The 17995-nt window shown below is 36.6% G+C and overlaps 1 protein-coding gene across 1 annotated transcript in view; it reads left to right on the top strand.

The window, feature by feature from the left end:
* LOC104623637 (cytoplasmic dynein 2 heavy chain 1-like) overlaps positions 1–17995 on the top strand; it is a 73018-nt gene that overhangs the window by 10920 nt on the left and 44103 nt on the right. Inside the window, exon 6 of the mRNA XM_010290782.1 lies at positions 1375–1479. Within this exon, the coding sequence (XP_010289084.1) occupies positions 1375–1479 (105 nt within the window). The remainder of the gene's footprint in view (positions 1–1374; positions 1480–17995) is intronic.

Genomic DNA, 17995 nt, shown 5'->3' with positions numbered 1-17995 from the left:
AATATTCTCCTTTAGTATTTCTTTAGTGTAACAAGAGGGAATTCAACAGAATCTAAAGAGCTGATCTCTCCCTATCATTGCACACTTCATTGTTGTTTTTACTATTATTAAGATACATTTGCATTTTACTGTAGGACTCCATACTAGACCTCTAATATGAGTTGATGTAAATCAATTATGCCAGTTAAAATAAATTGCTGTCATTTGGCATTCTCCACCTGGATTCTGACTGTTTAGATTCTAATCTGACAAACAGATTAGACTGTTTGGTTTTTTTTACTTTAAATATGACAGCTATTTTCTATAGATGTGCTGAATTGATATCATAAAGAGGGAATGAATAAACAAACCATACTGGTTTCTATTCTTGTAGATAACATGGTCAAAGAGATGAACCTTTCTTCTTGCCTGCACTGCAGTTAATATCGCTCTATTTTTTATATGATCATTTATGTGAGAGTTTATACTTTTGTGTCCTAAATATTTTTCTGCAAGTAGTTTTGATTAGTGGAACACTAATAATAAAGCTAAGTTTGATTCCTGAAGCTAATTGGAATAATATCTCTTACTAGTGTTCCCTCAGCATTTGGTGAGGTCTGCTACTGTTATTTCTGAAGTGAGATTCTGTGTCAAAGTAAATTGTGCACACACAGGGCATGCTGCTGCATGCAAAGGACAAAATGCACATGATATAATGCAATAGGGTGTAGCCAGACTTTCAGTTAGTAAATATTTTTGCCTTTAAAGCCACAGTGAAAGAGACATCCAGCACCATTAGTCTACGTTAGTCTGCAAGGCCTCTTTCTGTCTTGTGCAAGAGCAGCATCACTAGTGACTATTACACTATAACCATTATTGATGCTATCTATTCTGCATCTCCAATGATCATGCAAAACTACTTTTACCTAAATGATTTCACTTTCCTTGAGTGATATCTTCATAGATTTAAATAGAAGTGAGTGCTCTTCATTTTATAAATATGTATTATACTCTATAATAGAATTCCAAATGCCAAAATATTTTTTCTTTTTTATACTGTCATTAATCTTACTTTTAAGTTTTCAACAGGAATATTGTAACTACATGTCAGAGACCATCTTAGCGTATTTTTCTTTTCAGCTGATAGCATCACTGTAATCAGAATTGCTTTTTGCTCTTTTAAAGTGGAAACACTGTATAAAAGAAGATAGTTTTTTATAAATAAAATTAAGAAATTTATAAATAAGATTACCAAGGTATGTCCTTTATTATATACTTATTTTAATCTTTGTGTTATGCGGTGCACTTAATGAAATTCTTTTCAGTTTACACTGTTAATTTCATGAGCTGAACAAAAAGTTCCTCGGTTATGTTTATTCTTTTCTTCTAATGCAGGATTATCGTAATATTATTGAAAGCCTTCCAGAAGATGATAAGCCTGACTTTTTTGGCCTGCCTGCTAATATTGCTCGTTCATCACAACGTATGATCAGTTCCCAGGTAAAGTTACTTTTTTCATTGACCTCTGAATCTTTTCTGCATCCAGTATAAGCTAGAAAACCCAACCACCTTCATAAATATAAATTTCCATGAGAAAGTCAGAGTAAATGGAAGGACTTTTGGACTATGTTGAATTTTATCTGTAGAATATTTTAGTATAATAACAATTATCTTTAGTTACAAAGATATTCATTTAGGACTTAAATAAATAGAGAATTCTTGAGAAAGTTTACAACAATGTAGCTCATGTTGAAGCGTATCCACAGATTTAAGTAGTTTCACTAGTTCTATTTTTACTGTTAATCTAACTTCCATCAATGGGATAGTTCTTACAGCTGCTGTTGGCTGTAAGTTAAGTTTTTAGTTTTGGTCACCAAATTCTAATACAATAGTTTGACAAATAGAATATGGGTAACATTTTATGCTTTTTCTGAAAGAGAAATTCTGAAGAATTCTCCCAGTAGTCAGAATTCTATCTTTACTATTAGAAATATGAAATTTTGAAAAAAAAAAAAAGTTGTTCTTACTGGAGAATAGCATGTAACTACTTAGACATTTCATAATGAAATTCTCAACATAAAGAAAAGTAAGTTCCAGGGTTTTGTAGATCTTAGTTTAAAAATTCACTAATTTAAAATATTTCCATTATTGCTTTAGCTGTAAGATACGACAGAAGGCTATATCATAGTCAAGAGTTCTTAGCTATCATTTAGTTTCAGTCTAGTCCAGATTTTAATATATGTTAAGATGTGAGAATGCAGTTATCTTAGTGCTAGAATAATAGGCAATAATAAAAGCTTTTTCACCTATTTGTTTTAGAGTTGTATGTAGAAACCTCAGCTTGGGTGGGTGACCTGGGTCACCCATTATGCTGGGTACTATCAATGGCACAGCTGGGGCAGCTATTCTTCTCGCACTTTGTAGAGCCAAAAAATACTGAGTGTCTCTCCTTCTCCTCATCTTCTATTATATCAGTCTAAGAAGAGAAAAGATGGGGTGATTTCAACTCTAGATGTCTTCAGTATCAATACACTGTTTGGTTTGTTGGACAAAGCTTTTCTTTGCTAATATTTGGTCACTTCCGTTAGGTGTCAATCCAGTTGCCTAAGAATTGGTGTCTTGTATCATCTGGAGATGCCTTAGTGTATTTAAGACATCTACTAGGAGCTGCCAAATATGACATAGGACTCAAGTGAATACGTTTTCTTGCTGGGCCAGCAACTGGAAGTCAGGGGCAAAATGGCATGAGAAGCCAGTGTTTAAGCAATTGATTCCCATTGCTTGCGTACCCTGATGGAGAAGAGCATGGATCTGGAGGTTCTGTGTCATATCTGCCTATCCATAACATTTTGGATAACATACAGATTCTCTGTCTTGGTTTAGCCCACCTCCAGACTAGACACTAGCACTTGCTCTGTCGCCTGAAAACCTCCTCTCAGCCGAGAAAGGGAAATTGAGGACAAAAGGAAACTCATGGATTCAAATGGGTTGAAATAGAAACAGATTTAATAAAACAGTAAAACTAATACCGATACTAAAGCAATATAAAGCGCACAGAGTTATACTCAGCCCGGGCAGCGGTCGGGAGCTGGGCACTCCCAGCAGCCAATGCTGTTTGGCGACCACTGCGAGCAGCACAGCTCCAGCGCAGGGAGAGCCGGCCTCGGGAGCAGAGCGACGGGCGAGACCCTCCAGGGACGGCAGCCATGGAAGGAGAGAGCGAGCTGTTCCCAGCAGACTCCCCACCTTACAGTGAGCGTGACGCTCATGGTAGGCAGTACTTCTGTTGGCCGGCCTGGGTCAGCTGCCTCGGCCTCCGTTCCTCCCGGCTTAGCACCCGGCTCTCTCAGGCCTGCTGGAGGCCTTGATCACTGTGGAACCCCGAACCCCATGGCTGGCCGTGAGCTAACACGAAGTATCTTACCAACTCTGTTCTCACAGTAACGGCTGCTGCAGTCGTCTTAGAAATGCAGCTCTCCTGAACAGAAAACCGAGTTTATGATTCTATCCCAGCAAAACCAGGACAGTCTCAAATGGCATTATGTGTAACAACTAAACTGAGTCTAGAGTCTAGGGAGGACTTTGACTAAGAAGTGGCTGTGCCTCAGCGTGAGTTGAAATTCGGTAATGCTCATAGGCAGGTGAAAGTCCACCTTTTGTTTATTCAGGTTTGCTGGGCATTCTAATACCTTTTAGCTCAAATATGGAGCAAGCTTAGGGCTTTGAGGCAAAACTTAAATTCTTCTTTTTTTTTTTCATTGCTTTTTGGTTAAGCTTGGATGAGAGCACACAATTACTGTATAAGCGCAGTTAAACAGTGCAAATCTTTAACTAGTGATTAGCATAGTCTATTTGACTGGTAAGCTAATTGTGTCAGATAACATGAAAATTGATTGAATTGAGAATCTTAGAGCTGCGAAGTTAAGTTGTCTGTATGTCAAGGTTTGCTTTAATTTTCTGCACAGCCCTAGCATGCTGTCTTATATAAGGACAAGTTATAGCAAAAAAAAAAAGATTAAATTATGGAATCCTAGAATATCAGGTTGGAAGGGACTTCAAGGATCATCTGGTCCAACCTTTCTTGTCAACATCAATTAGAAGTTCCCTATAATTGGAATTCTCTATTGTTTCAAGACTTAGAAGTACATTTTTTAAAAAAGTATCTAGTGTTTGCTCATGCTCACCTAAAAAGGGCTCCATGCAGAAATTTCTTATTGATATAAGAACTTTGATCAGTTAAAAAAAAAAGATTTCCTTTGAGTATTGCATTTGTTGAATATCAAATATGGTACTAGTATATTTGTTTAAATATGTCTGTTCACTTAAGTCCATAGCTGTATTGTCAAATTATTTGTTTTATTATTAGCACATGAAACTATAAAGCTATATAAAGACAAATCAGTAGGATGAAGGGGCATAGGGTAATACGCTGAGCTCAAGAACTCCTCAATTACAAAGCCAAAAAACACACCAAGACTCAAGGTAGCTCTGTTTGTTTTTGTCCTAAAATCTTTTACATAAATATAAACTTTAAACGCTTTATTGCCCGTCAGATACACGTAGGTTACTGATTATTTTATTTCAGCTATCCTTACATAACTTGCTTAAAGCTGCAGTTGTTAAAAATGCTAGTATTTGAAAATACGTTCTTAGTTAACCTCTACGAAATCAGAATAGATTCAGAGTTCCTGTGTGAAGAGAAATAGGTAACCAATGCATTTATATGCAGACTCACACTCTACTGAACTGGTCTCTCATAACATTGATTATAATCTATAAACTATGGATTATAATATCGAAAATATGAGAGTTACAATTCTGTGAGATGCTGCTTTGTCATATGAGAGGTTTCCTCATCCTTTCAACAATATTAGTTTGTGGTACTCCTTTAAGTCTTGGGCAATTTAAGTAACAGAAATGGGAGACTTTTCTTCAACTGTGTTTCTACCGAACTATGAATCCTACTCCCATTTCATTTCTGGCAGTTTGGCATCTGTCTTAGATCCATAGGTGAACCCATGGTTCACAACCTGACATTGAATGATTGCCTTCTGACAGGAGTTTCTCATAAATCTATTACCAAACTAAAGCAGTGAAAAGCTGAATGAATAAGACAGTGAGAAATAACTTGCTACCAGCTCTGTTTTGCCATGTCACTAGCACGAGAAAGGTGAAATGTAATGTGTCCACTACTTCACGGATTCTGTGCTAAGTATGTGGTATACTCTCTTATAATTTATGTCTACTACCCCATACAGTTTCTCATCTACTAGCCATTGTCATTTCTGAGTCTGTACTTTACGAACTACTTCTTCGTTATGCAGAGATGCACAGAATTGTATTGCCTACACCACTGAACTCGGAATTAGGGGAAGTAGTTTTTTTTGAAACATGCGTACTTTGAATTTACTTGTTTAAGCAAACTGACAGCAATTTTGACTTCAGTCATATGTTTAAGCTCAGAGCCGTAAAATAATCATTCAGATATACATTGATTTTAAGTAAAATGTAATTAGCAATCTATTAACAGTTCAAAATCTTTTAAAATATAAGTATTAAAACAGGTAACACTATGATCTATTAATTAACCATGGAGTTAAACTAATGTAATTCTATTACAAGAAATCTGATAATCATTTTATGACATCGTTTGATTACACAAGTTGGAATACTTCGAGAATAGAATAGGATAGAAAAGAAATGGAGATTTTATACAGACTTTCTAAAAGTATTATTTTATTTTTCATGTATAGGAATGATCACTTGTATTGCTGCAACAACACACTTTGCTGTAGCAGAAATTTGCTGCAGCACAGTGCAGCATTTTGCAGTCATGCAGAGATTTCTTCTGTAACCTACTGCATTACTAATGTTTGGGTAAACCTAAAACAGCACCTGAAAGAAATGGACTTCTTTCAGTAACCTTGCAAACATTGATTATATACACAGCTTTTCTTTTTTCCAGCAGAGAACTTAAAATCTAATTTAAGAGCTGATTATTGCTAGCTGTATTATTTTAATATTGATAATTACTAATTGAAATGTTAGAAATTATGTCTTACAGTGTTCTGTAGTGTAATTCAGAGAGTATTAATACTGCATGCATACTGGTAAGAGTCATTTTGTTTTTAAGAAAATATTTGACTTAAATAGACATGTCTTTTCGGCAACATGACTTTTTTTTTCTGGTTTTTATCCTTAGTTGCTTTATGTAGGTAGAACTAGGTAAAGTTTTAGAGGCTGGATTTCTAGAGTTCACTGTGGCTCTTCCGTTCTGCCTTACCTACTGCTAAAACAAGCCTTTGACACAACATCCCTTACGTTGAATATGGTCATGAATAATCTCACATCTCTTGCTGTGTTCTCTCTGCAGAACAGTGCAGTTAAAGTAGAAAAGAACTCATCTGACACTGCAGCTATAGGAGTCAGCATAGCTCGTCCTGTCTATTTTACACCAGGTAGACATTTTCTGTACAGCTGCAACTCCAGTTCCCTCACGCTCAGCAAGTCTTCACCACTCTGATATCGTCATGCTCCTTTCTTCTGATCTCATAAACACTGTATTTTTGCCTGCATATTGGCCTGTATTCAGGTGGTTTAATCTCCCAGTCTAACCTATAACCAATGATTAGAGTAGTCAGGATATGTGGAGGTTTGCTTTAGGTTTCCTGTGGATGAGAAGGGTCTGTAATTTAGATGTCTCTCCAGTCACCTTCTTGGAAAGTGGGCTTTTGGCTCTGATGTACTTGTGTCTGATTCTTGGGACCATACTTCTGTTCTTTTATGAATTCCTATGAACCAATGTCATCCTTTATTATAATTTTTAATAGAACCATACATAAAGTGTCTTAGTCAAAATAACATTTATCCTACATGAATTTTTAGACTGAAATGGACAGGCTAACATATGTATTTTTACACCTTGGAAAAGCAGTAAGAGCTATCTTGTTCTGAACAGGACGTAGCATACCTGCAACAAATATGACTTATTGCCAGTAATCACCCTAGGAAGATGAAGTGAAAATGCACAGCCATTGTTTCGTCTGCCTCCTTTCTTTGCACAGCAGACCTAGTCATTACAGGCACTCCTTGGAGAGCGTAACATTTAAAGCCTTCTGTTAAGTGTTATGTGATCCCATCAAATCCTGTCGAATGGCTATGCCTGCAAATGACTACAGCCTGTAACTAGTAGCTACGTATGATCAGTCAGCTGGTTAATCTAAACATTCTCCAATAATACAGTAAAGCATTTTGTGAAAAAAGCCATTCAGTAACTGGCAAGTTATCCAAGACTCTTCAAATATGACTGCCAATGATAATCAATATGGCTAGCATTTAGTTTGCTTAATGCTAGTTGCTGTATAGAATACTGTATACAATAATTTCAATAATACCTTGCATGTGGAATTCAGCATTCTTTTACACATACAGATGCATAACACTTCACAGAGACTATCATATGAGACAGGTAAGCCTCAGTAAGGTTGAAGAATAGGTTGTTTTCGTTATTTTCATGGACATTTGAGTACCTTTTCTTATATATATCATGCAAGGATAAAGGATACAGTCTTTCTGTATACTCGTACAGCACCTTGATTCTTCTGTGTCCACCATCCCAGTAATGGCAAGCGGAAGGCAAGCCTGTGGGCTTGCAGTTCACTTTTAGGACCTCTTGGGGGTGACTGTGCATGCATAATTGAACTTTTTAAAGTTTGTGGAGGACTGTCTCATGAGGGTGGGACCCCATGCTAGAGCAGAGGAAGAGAATGAGGAGGAAGGACTGGCAGAGACAATACGTAATGAACTGACTGCAACCCCTATTCCCCATCCCCTTGCGCTGCTTGTGGCAGGGAGGAGATAGAGAAGTTGGGAATGAAGTTGAGCCTGGGAAGAAAGGAGGGATGGGGGGAAGTTGTTTTAAGATTTGATTTTATTTCTCAATATACTATTCTGATTTGATTGGTAGTGAATTAAATTAATTTCCCCAAGTCGAGTCTGTTTTGCCTGTGACAGTAATTGCTGCATGATGTCCCTGTCCTTATCTCAACCCACAAGCCTTTTGTTATATTTTCTCCCTCCCTGTTCTGCTGAGGACAGGAGTGATGAAGTGGTTTAGTGGGCACCTGGCAGCCAGCCAAGGTTAACCACATCTTCAAAGTGCTTAAGGGCATCACAAATGTAAAAATAATCCTTTGAGCTTCAAGTTGTTGAAGAGTCCACAGACTGTAGCTTCTTAACAACTTTTCAATGAAATACTATAAAATTATTTAATTGTAGATTTTAAATACCAGTTAAAAATACTGAGCTGTAAATACTTAGAACTTCAAATAAGTGGGTTCCAATTCACTTCAACTGAAGTTGCTGGGAGTATTTCTCCTTCTGTATTTTGTCCTTTGTAATCTTATTTGCTTTGAACCAGGCCAGTGATACTCTACAGTTCTGGTAGTTCTGATTTTGCAACAAAATTACTTGCTTTAAGAACTGTCTCAGACAAATTTTATATTCTCAAATATAATCCAAATCTGACTAATATTTTCTGTGGCAGGGTAGAGGAGATAAAGTAATTTAATTTTCCCAGATACATTTCTCTCAAACCCAGCTGCATGCTTGTCTTTGCCTGTTTTGTCTCAAAGTGAGTGGTGATCACTTCTCCCAGTAAACAACCCCATTATTTTTATTATCAGAAAGATGGTTCCTTATGATACTTGGGTTTTTTTAATTCTAGATATTTATCTCAGCTCTTTTGATAATACTTGATTCTGCTTTTCTGTCCCATCTAACTTAAAATGTCTTCATGGTATTCATGAAGGCACTATAAAGAATTGAACAATTCCTGTAACTTTAATGTGCTGCTTTGTATTAACGAGAGAACTGACTTTGTGTTTGACATATTTGAAGGAATGCCTTTCCCATCATGTTATACTCTAGGTGCTTTCTTCTGACCTTCTGCCCCTCTATTTCTCTTTGAACTTTGGTCATCACTGCCTGACAAACCCAGTTTAAATCTCTGCTTGCTAGTAGCAAGCCTGTTGGCAGATACTCTTGTTCCACTGTCATATGGATTCTGTCAGCCCCTAGCTGTAAATCTCTCTCAAACAAGGTGTCACAGCCATAAGAGCCAAAATCATGTCTGCAAAATCCCAGCTCTGCAACCAAGTATTGTGACCTGGTTGCGGAGCCACCTGCATCCATTCCTGACTTGTTCCCTACACTAGCAGAATTTCCAGGGCCCCCTGCCACTTCCTCTGAATGGCACTGGTTCTGTTCCATGAGTTAGGCTCAGATAGCCCACATGCCTCCCAGATAGAACTTTTTCCTCCTCACCTGTTTCTACTCATTCTGTAATTGCACATTTGTGGGTGGAGAAGGAGCCTTTTCTTTCTTGCTGGAAGTCACAAACTTCCCCTTTTATTTACCAGTATTGACATGTTCTTTTGCGTAGTCATTACAAGATGGCAGATAAACTAACATAGCAGAAAAAATATTTTCTGTACTAATGATGATATTCATCTAACAAAACTTTATTTTTCTCAGAGTTAGGTGCTTAATGTGATGGTTATCTAGGCTTCCTGTATGTTACAGTCCATCTCCAAAGAATATGACTCATCTGCCATAGAGTGAATTATGTAGACCTGTGAAATGCTGTTTCCTTCACTAATATTATCTTCATTTAGTGTTTTAGTATTTCTTAAAATACCTCCTGAGTTAATACAAAATATTTTATTTAGATATTATTCTTTAATACATTTCCCACAAGTCGATGGTATTTTAAAAACAGATTTTTTGGAATAAAAGTGTATCTTTGAAATATACAGAGAGGTTCTGTCAGATTTGTGGTCCAACTCTTAAAACATATTTTGTTAAAATCCAACTAGAAAAGACTTGTGATGTATTTATTGATTCAAGCCACTTCAAATTCCCCTGATCGATATTGGAATAATTTCATGTGAGTTTGTTTTTCTTTTAAATGTCTAGGTACTGTGAGAGAAAAATATGACAAATCCAATTCAAAGCCAATTGAAGTTAAAAAAAAAGAAGCCCAGATGTAATTCATCTCATCTAACTTGAATCATATGAATCATAGTCACCTCATCTTAATTAGTTATCCATTTTTTTGTTACTGAAGAAAGACAAGCAGCTACCAGGAATAATTTGTGCCATTCTTAGATAAGCATCTAAAATAAAGGAGTGAATCACCTTTTGGAAGTACCTGATTCTTTCCATTGTCTTTGGATCAAGCTCTGTAATAATTGCAACAGCATTTCTAAAAACTGTATAATTTTAATGACCATTTAAGAAATGAAAGAAGACTGCCATAACTACCAAGTTGGTGGTTATGCAGAAATAGGAGGATCTTTCTTCTACTGGAAGCTGGACTATTTGAAAAATTAGATATTCACTGAGGCAGGAATTGAAACATAGTTGTTTCTCCCATTTCTGCGTTGAGTGTTTCAAGCATTGGAACAGGCTGTCCAGGGAGGTGGTAGAGTCACCATCACCGCAAGTGTTCAAAAAACGTGTAGACGTGGCACTTGAGGATATGGTTTAGTGGGCATGGTGGTGTTGGGTTGATGGTTGGACTTGATGATCTTAAAGGTCATTTCCAACCTTAATGATTCTGTGTGATTCTGTGAGCGTTGTAACAATCCAAACATAGTTATCACATTTTCATTTCATATATAAGTATTCAATTTAAAATTGAAGAGCTCAGGAGGAAGAAGTGAAAATTCAATTATCTTAAAGCATGCAGGTTATAGTGCTTGTCTCAAAGATGTTGATAATTTTCTTAAAAATGCTAAGAAATTTAAAAGGTATTTTCTTAATTAGTAAACAGATTTCTTTTTTTTGTTTTCCAGGGCAGTGAAAACTAACACATTTCAGACGTCATTTGTTTGTTACTAGTTTTATTTTATTCAACTGCTAAAGCAAGTGAATGGTTCCCACAACTAATTGTGCATCCTTAGGCAAGGCCATCATTCACATTCATGGAAGAGAGTGTGCTTGTGAGACTGACCTGTTACTTGCCCACTGACAGGAACTTTTCAAGAGTGCATTTTGAGATTAAGACAAATCTAAAAAAAACCCCAAACTTAAGTTAAAAATGTGAATACCATCTTAAGTTAAAATTAAAACATGAGAAACAGAAGGAAAGCCATGCACACCAATATAAGGTGGCATGGAAGTATTGGAATCCTGGTTAGAAAGTTTTCTTAGATCACATAATTATAGAAATGCTGTCTAGAAGGATCCTCTGGATTTTATGTAGTCCAACCTGCTTCTTTAAGTGGAACTGTTGCCAACACTGTCTGTGACTTTGTCTGTGTGCACTGTGTGCCATCATCCAAGTTGTTCATGCAGAAATTGAATGGTGTGGGCCCCAGCATCAGACCCTGGTTTCTTTCTCACTAGCTGCCAACAAGATGTCCAGCACTTGATCACTGCCATTTCACACCAGCAATACAGCCAGTTTTCCACCCAGCCCATTCTTCAAGATCATGTTTAAGTCCATAGAATCATAGAATCTTTGGGTTGGAAGGGACCTTTAAAGGTCATCTAGTCCAACCCCCCTGCAATGAGCTCAGAGCCCTGTCCAAACTGACCTGGAATGTTTCCAGGGATGGGGCGTTTACCACCTCTCTGGGCAACCTGTGCCAGTGTTTTGGCATAATTCCTCAGCTTCCAAAATAGGAATGCAATTGAAGATGATGTAAAAAGCCTTATTGTGTTGTAAGTTTCTTATTGCCTTCTTTTTTCCTCTACTGTTTGAAATGGATTCCACATTGATGTGTTCCATGATCTGTCCAGGGATAGAGATGACGTGGAATAATCTGTCATTCCATGAATCCTCCATCCATTTCTTAAGGCAGGCATAATGTTAACGTTACCAGCAGTATGGATTTTCTCTAATTGCCATGGTTTTTTATACGCAGTACAGAGCAGCCTTGCCATCACATTGGCCAGCAGCCATGGGTGAATCTCAGAATCACAGAATCACTAAGGTTGGAAAGGACCTTCAAGATCATCGAGTCCAACCATTAATCCTGCGCCACTGTGTCCCCTAAACCATGTCCTGAAGCGCCACATCCACACGTTTTTTGAACACTTCCAGAGATGGTGACTCCACCACCTCCCTGGGCAGCCTGTTCCAATGCTTGGCCACCCTCTTGGTGAAGAGAGGTAGTTTTAGAGAGCAATAAGGTCTCCCCTCAGCCTCCTCTTCTCCAGACTAAACAACCCCAGTTCCCTCAGCCGCTCCTCATAAGACTTGTGCTCCAGCCCCCTCACCAGCTTCGTTGCCCTTCTTTGGACACGCTCATCTGGATTTCATTGATTTGAGTAAAATCATAGAATCATTAAGATTGGAAAAGACCTCTAAAATCATCAAGTCCGATAGTCAACACCACCATGCCCACTAAACGATATCCTCAAGTGCCACATCCCTCATTTACGTTCTCTTGCATTCCTCAAATACCCCATGTTTTCTTTGAACTTTTGCCTATGTGTTGAAACACATCTCACCCTTAATACTCCCTGCTAGTTTATTCCAGCTGGGCTTTGGCTTTTCTAATTTCATCCTCAAGTGCCCAAGCAGTGCTTTTATTATCTTTCTTTTTCTGTCCTTGATATTGCTTCTTGCATGTTCCTTTTTTTGTCTTTCAACCCATTGAGACACTCCCTGCTCTACCCAAACGGTCATTTTGCTGAAAATCCTGATCTTTCTGCACAATGAGGTGATTTGTTCTGAAGCTGACTCAAAAATACTCCTTTATTGCCCTTTTTAATCAATTGTCCACTATATTGTCTCAAATTTTCCCTCTCCCTTATGCCCACTTCTCATGGGATTCTGCTAACAGTTCCCTGAATAAACCAGTGTCTTCTTTCCTAAAGTCCATAATCTTAACTCTGCTGTTTACTGCATGCCTATCCTCTACATATATATAAATATAAATAGTAATTGCTGCCTGCATTTGCAATGTTGGCTGTTAACCAGCACTTTAGAAATTTCCTTCAGTAATGTCATCATTAATGATACAGCCTTTTCACATGCATTTTGAAATATAAAGATATACAGTTACAAATAATGGTATTAAAAGGGCTTCTGTGACTGAAAGGTAACTCTTAATTTCAGTTAAAATCTTATAAGCTAGGAGGTGTCTCATGAATTTTATTTAAGCTTTTAAGATATAATACCCATGACAAATCTGTTGATTCAGTTCTTTGACATCATATAAAGCTTGTGTGTTTTACTTCTCATGCTCAGCAAAAATCTCATCTTGCGGATCACTGCTATAAATATCAATTTGGATGTGTACAGGGCTAGAATGCACATTGTTATAGAGAGTATTTTAAAGTGTGTAGAAATGACCCGTGTCTGTATTCATACTTATTTTCATGTATTTGTACTGTGACATTTCATACTCTTCATGAATGGCAGCTGAATTATTTAAAAACTTAAAGAGTTTGTTCTATCAGAAACTCATCATACAAAAATAATATTCACACATTATATCAGGATGATTTAAATGAATTATGATATCTGAACAGTCAGGTTTACAAAGTCAGGCAAAAAGCACATTGCCTAACTGTATACTCCACAGAAATTATACTAGTCCAGAAATCTCAGACTGAATCCATTCTTTTTATAGACGTGATTGCTTAAAGAGAAACAACAATTTATTTAATGAAATCCATTAGAAGTCAAAAGGAACAGCTCATCATACTTTAGTGTAGCTTCTAAATATAGCACTCATTTAAAGTAATTACTGTTGCTCTTCTGTCTGTGCTTGAAACTTAGAAATTTTGTAGAAAACCCCAATTATCTTTTTTATAGCTATTTTTTATTTTGTGATGAATACTTGTTGAGTTAAAATTAATAGTAAACTACTAATGGAAAACAGTGTAGGGCAATCTAGTAAGGCAAACAAAGTAAGAACCACAGTCAGGAAACATGAAGTGAATTTTGCCTCATTAAATGTAATTGCCACGATATCATTGACTTCAGTAAAACAGCATTTTTTGCTTGGGTTCTTTTTTTTAACTTAGTTGCTGACCTGTTCTTATTTTCAGCAAGTCATTGGCTGATTCTGTTCCTCTTGCCACAATTACTTACATATCTTGTTTACTTAAATTAAAACTGCTCTCTGGCTTTCTAAAACTGTAAGTCAGATATATGATTGTAGTACAGTTCCAGTGCTGGTTTCACCTTGTTGGTGACAGCAACAGAGACAGCATGTGTAGGGGTGGGTGTACAAGGACACCTGCAACTCTTAGATTGCTGGATCATGCCTGAGATTATACACCAAGTCTCCACTGCTGTTATTACCCAAGTCAGCTAAAGAAAAGTTAGGGTGAGTATGTCCAGCCAATATTACAGTCATACATCTGACTACAGTGTTTCTGCTATATATAGAATAGTGGGGCTTTGGTGTGTGGTTATTTTTCAAGGTGCAATTGTAATATAGTGATAGTTGTAGCTTCTTGTGTGTTCGACAACGCACTAAATATTCTCTTTCAAAATCTAGCTCAACAGGACTCTGAGCACTGGTACCTAATTTCATACGTACTGCTTCTCCATAATTCTAATCCTGCTACATAGAGTAATATGGGTATAATTATTGAAAACCATGCAATTTAAATTATTCTTGAACTTGTTATAATATTGCTATAGATGTCAGGAGGAAAATAAATCTATTTTCTTGAAATAATTCAGCAATTTATATAACCCTTGTATCAGCTGTGCAGAGCATATAATTACTGACATTTATTAAGTGTGTCCCACATCACAAATACATGACTAATAGGCTCTAGCAGAAATTGATGAGTAGTGCCAAACTGTATTTATTATTACCCTGCAATTGAATGATCTGAGTATTTAACAAGATTTTTTAAAATATGAGGAGGATTTTGTATATACCTGTGGTGCTACACGAAAGAAATTCACTGTGCTTTAACGAAAAATACAGCTCTTTACCATTACAGTGAATCAATGCAGTGCTTTAAGTAGCCTTATTAATACCCATAGGATTGGTGCTATGTATATGAGAATATATTGGTGCTTTGCATATGTGAAGTTTGTTCTCTTCTAAGAACAGGCTGCAATTTTCTGGTTTTCTTAAATTTTGTCAGGGTGTGCAATTAGCTAAGGTCAACCACCTCTTCAGCTTTCCATTTAGCATCATGTTCTCCAGGTAATATGTATCCTGGGGACCTCTACAAAGTAAACCCCTTAGTTATACTTGGGAGAAGGTGCAACTAGAATATTGGCTGGATCAGTAGTGGGCTTGTGCTGTCCATCTGCAGCATCCTGCTGATTTTCTTTCCTCTTCCACTGAACCCCTGCTCTAGAGAGGATCTTTCTGGCATCAAAGGTATATGATCCTCCTCTATATAAAGGAAGATAATAGGTGGTATGAATGTCTTTCCCTCATTTGCTTTGTATTTTGATTAAGAAGGCATGTATCTCTGTATTGAGTCCAGTCCTACTTCACAGCCTTACTGAGTGAAAGCACAGCTTTGAGGTGGCCTTAAGGGAACAACAAAAGAGCAAGCATAGTCCTACACTGTTTCTTACTCATCCACATGCAGTATGAACAATTTGGCCATGAATGCCATTGAAGTACCTTCATCCTAACAACCTCCATGGACCCTGTTCTTGCACAGAAGGTAAAAGGGACGCAGACAGACTGAGTGAGAGAGGTTTCATTGGCAGCTCAGTCTTAGACTACTTTCACAGCCGTGTGGGTAACTGCAGTCAAACTGTGAGGAACAGTGTGGAAGCATGTAGTTCTGTCGAAGGCATATCAAACTGAAACCCATTCCCTTTCTTGACACAATGAAGACATAGTGGTATTGCACTGACTTACTGCTTTGCCAAGATTTACCAAAGTGACTATGTTATAACTTCATATTTTAGTTTGAGCTATAAAGTCTTATAAAACCAGAAATATCTCCTTGAACAGAAAGGGATATATTGTTTCCTTCAGAGAAATTAAACATAGCATTTGTTTCTGTGCTAAGACTACATCCTTTTAAAACTGGTAGATGGCAGTAGAATGCCTGCTTTGACATTGTCTATAGCTTTGAGAGGACTTTGTTAGCTTTTTATACAAAAATAAAAATCCTCTTATCTGTTCCATAGTCTTGAAAAAAATACAGTTATCTGACTAGAAAATCTTTTCTGTTTTGTATTCCTAGAACAGTAATCATATGTAGTTCAGAAATGATTGATCCTAGATTTTTTTTAATTCAGTGACATAGAATATCACAATATATTTTTTATTTTATTACTTTCTTCTTTTTCAAATTATAATGCTGTGTGTAAAATTTGATTTTGTTGTATGATTTGTAGGATAGATTGCTTATGAAATAAATAGAAGACTTAGTTATAAGACTGTGTTTATTATATATTGTATTTGTGAAATGGCAGGTTTTGTAGCAACTGTGAATTACTGAAGGCAAGACATTTTGCTCATCTTGTGCATGAGTAAAGAACAGAAATAGATTTTGTGTTCCTAGAAATCTTTTTTTATCTAAGTCCAGGGAAGGAAAAGTTAAAATCTTGACATATCCTCATTTTTATTTTTCCATGAGTTTTTTATTTGAATTTTCAAGTCAAACATGACTTCCTGGTAGTTCCATATACAGCCACATAGGATCATTCATTGTGTTTATCGCTTTCCATTCTATTCATTATCTCTCTTAATTTCTTTATATGTGTGGGTTTTTTACTATAATGTATTGGTCAGTATCATCACAGCATATATCCACAGAAACCCATAAAGTATGCAACAGATCAAAAAGCTGAGGTGCACAATTAATTTAATAACTAGGTAAATAAATATTGACATTTTAAGTTTGACTACCCCACCATTATTAATATATGCAATTTGTATTTTTCTGTGTTGAAATGATGATGAAAAAAAACCCCATACAGTGTATGAATTTTCCACTAAGAAGGGAGAAAATACTCAGTAGCAGCTCCTGTATGCTGTTCATAGTTAATTAGATGCACTGTTCACAAATAAATTACGCTGTTGAATTTTTTATATAAATACTGTTATAATTAGTTGACCTTACTTAAAACAGGCAGCTTCTACGAAGACTCATGGTTTTGAATAATCTTCTCAACCTTCTTTAAACAGACCATTACTGGTTTTTGTTTTTATGTTTTGATTACCTTTCTTTCCATCCCTCTCATATTTTCAATGATGGTACTGTTTTCCTGCTTTATGGTAGATTTTTTCACTCTTATCATTATTCAAAGTATTTAGATGTGTATTTGGACTGGACTAGCACAACATATAAGAGCCTTTAGTGTGTAATATATTAAAGAGTATGTTGTGATAACAAAGGTGAGCATTCAAAGGTTAGATATTGTAAAAGTACACTTATTTTGAGTACACTGCATTATACAACTATGATTAGATTTTGAGTTTCCTTAGTATTATAAGTACATACCTTGGTACCTTTCCAAACTAGAGTACAAAGGATATGATTCAACAGAACTAGATGTCTGCATCTGTGCTAGTTACTTCTAATCTCTCTTCGTGGTCATAGAAGTTTTGTGTTTAAGGCATGATTAATCTCATCCTAGAGGAAGTATCTGAAATTGATTATAAGTTGACCTGATGGTAATATATGTATATAGTACAGTGAGAGGATCTGAATTCTTGAGTTTTGAAGTTAGGTTTCCAGGAAATGAAAATCCTCATTCTAATTTCCACAACATAGGTCCATCTATCTGAGGTACCTATGTAAAGAACTTAGTTTTGCTATGTACTCAATAGGAAGGCCTTCCCAATGACAAATTAGCCCACTTAAGATCATAGAATCGTAGAAAGGTTTGGGTTGGAAGGTCCTTTCCAACCCTCCTGCCAGGGGCAGGGACACCTTCCATGTAATCATGTTGCTTCAAAGCCCCATCCAACCTGGCCTTGAAGGCTCCCAGGGATGGGGCATCCACAGCTTCTCTGGGAAACCTGTTCCAGTGCCTCACCACCCTCATAGTGAAGAATTT

Source organism: Phaethon lepturus, unplaced genomic scaffold (assembly GCF_000687285.1).
Source record: "Phaethon lepturus isolate BGI_N335 unplaced genomic scaffold, ASM68728v1 scaffold5707, whole genome shotgun sequence".
Taxonomy (NCBI): Eukaryota; Metazoa; Chordata; class Aves; order Phaethontiformes; family Phaethontidae; genus Phaethon; species Phaethon lepturus.
The sequence above is the reverse complement of the archived record's forward strand: the minus strand, read 5'-3'. Positions and strand labels throughout refer to the sequence as shown.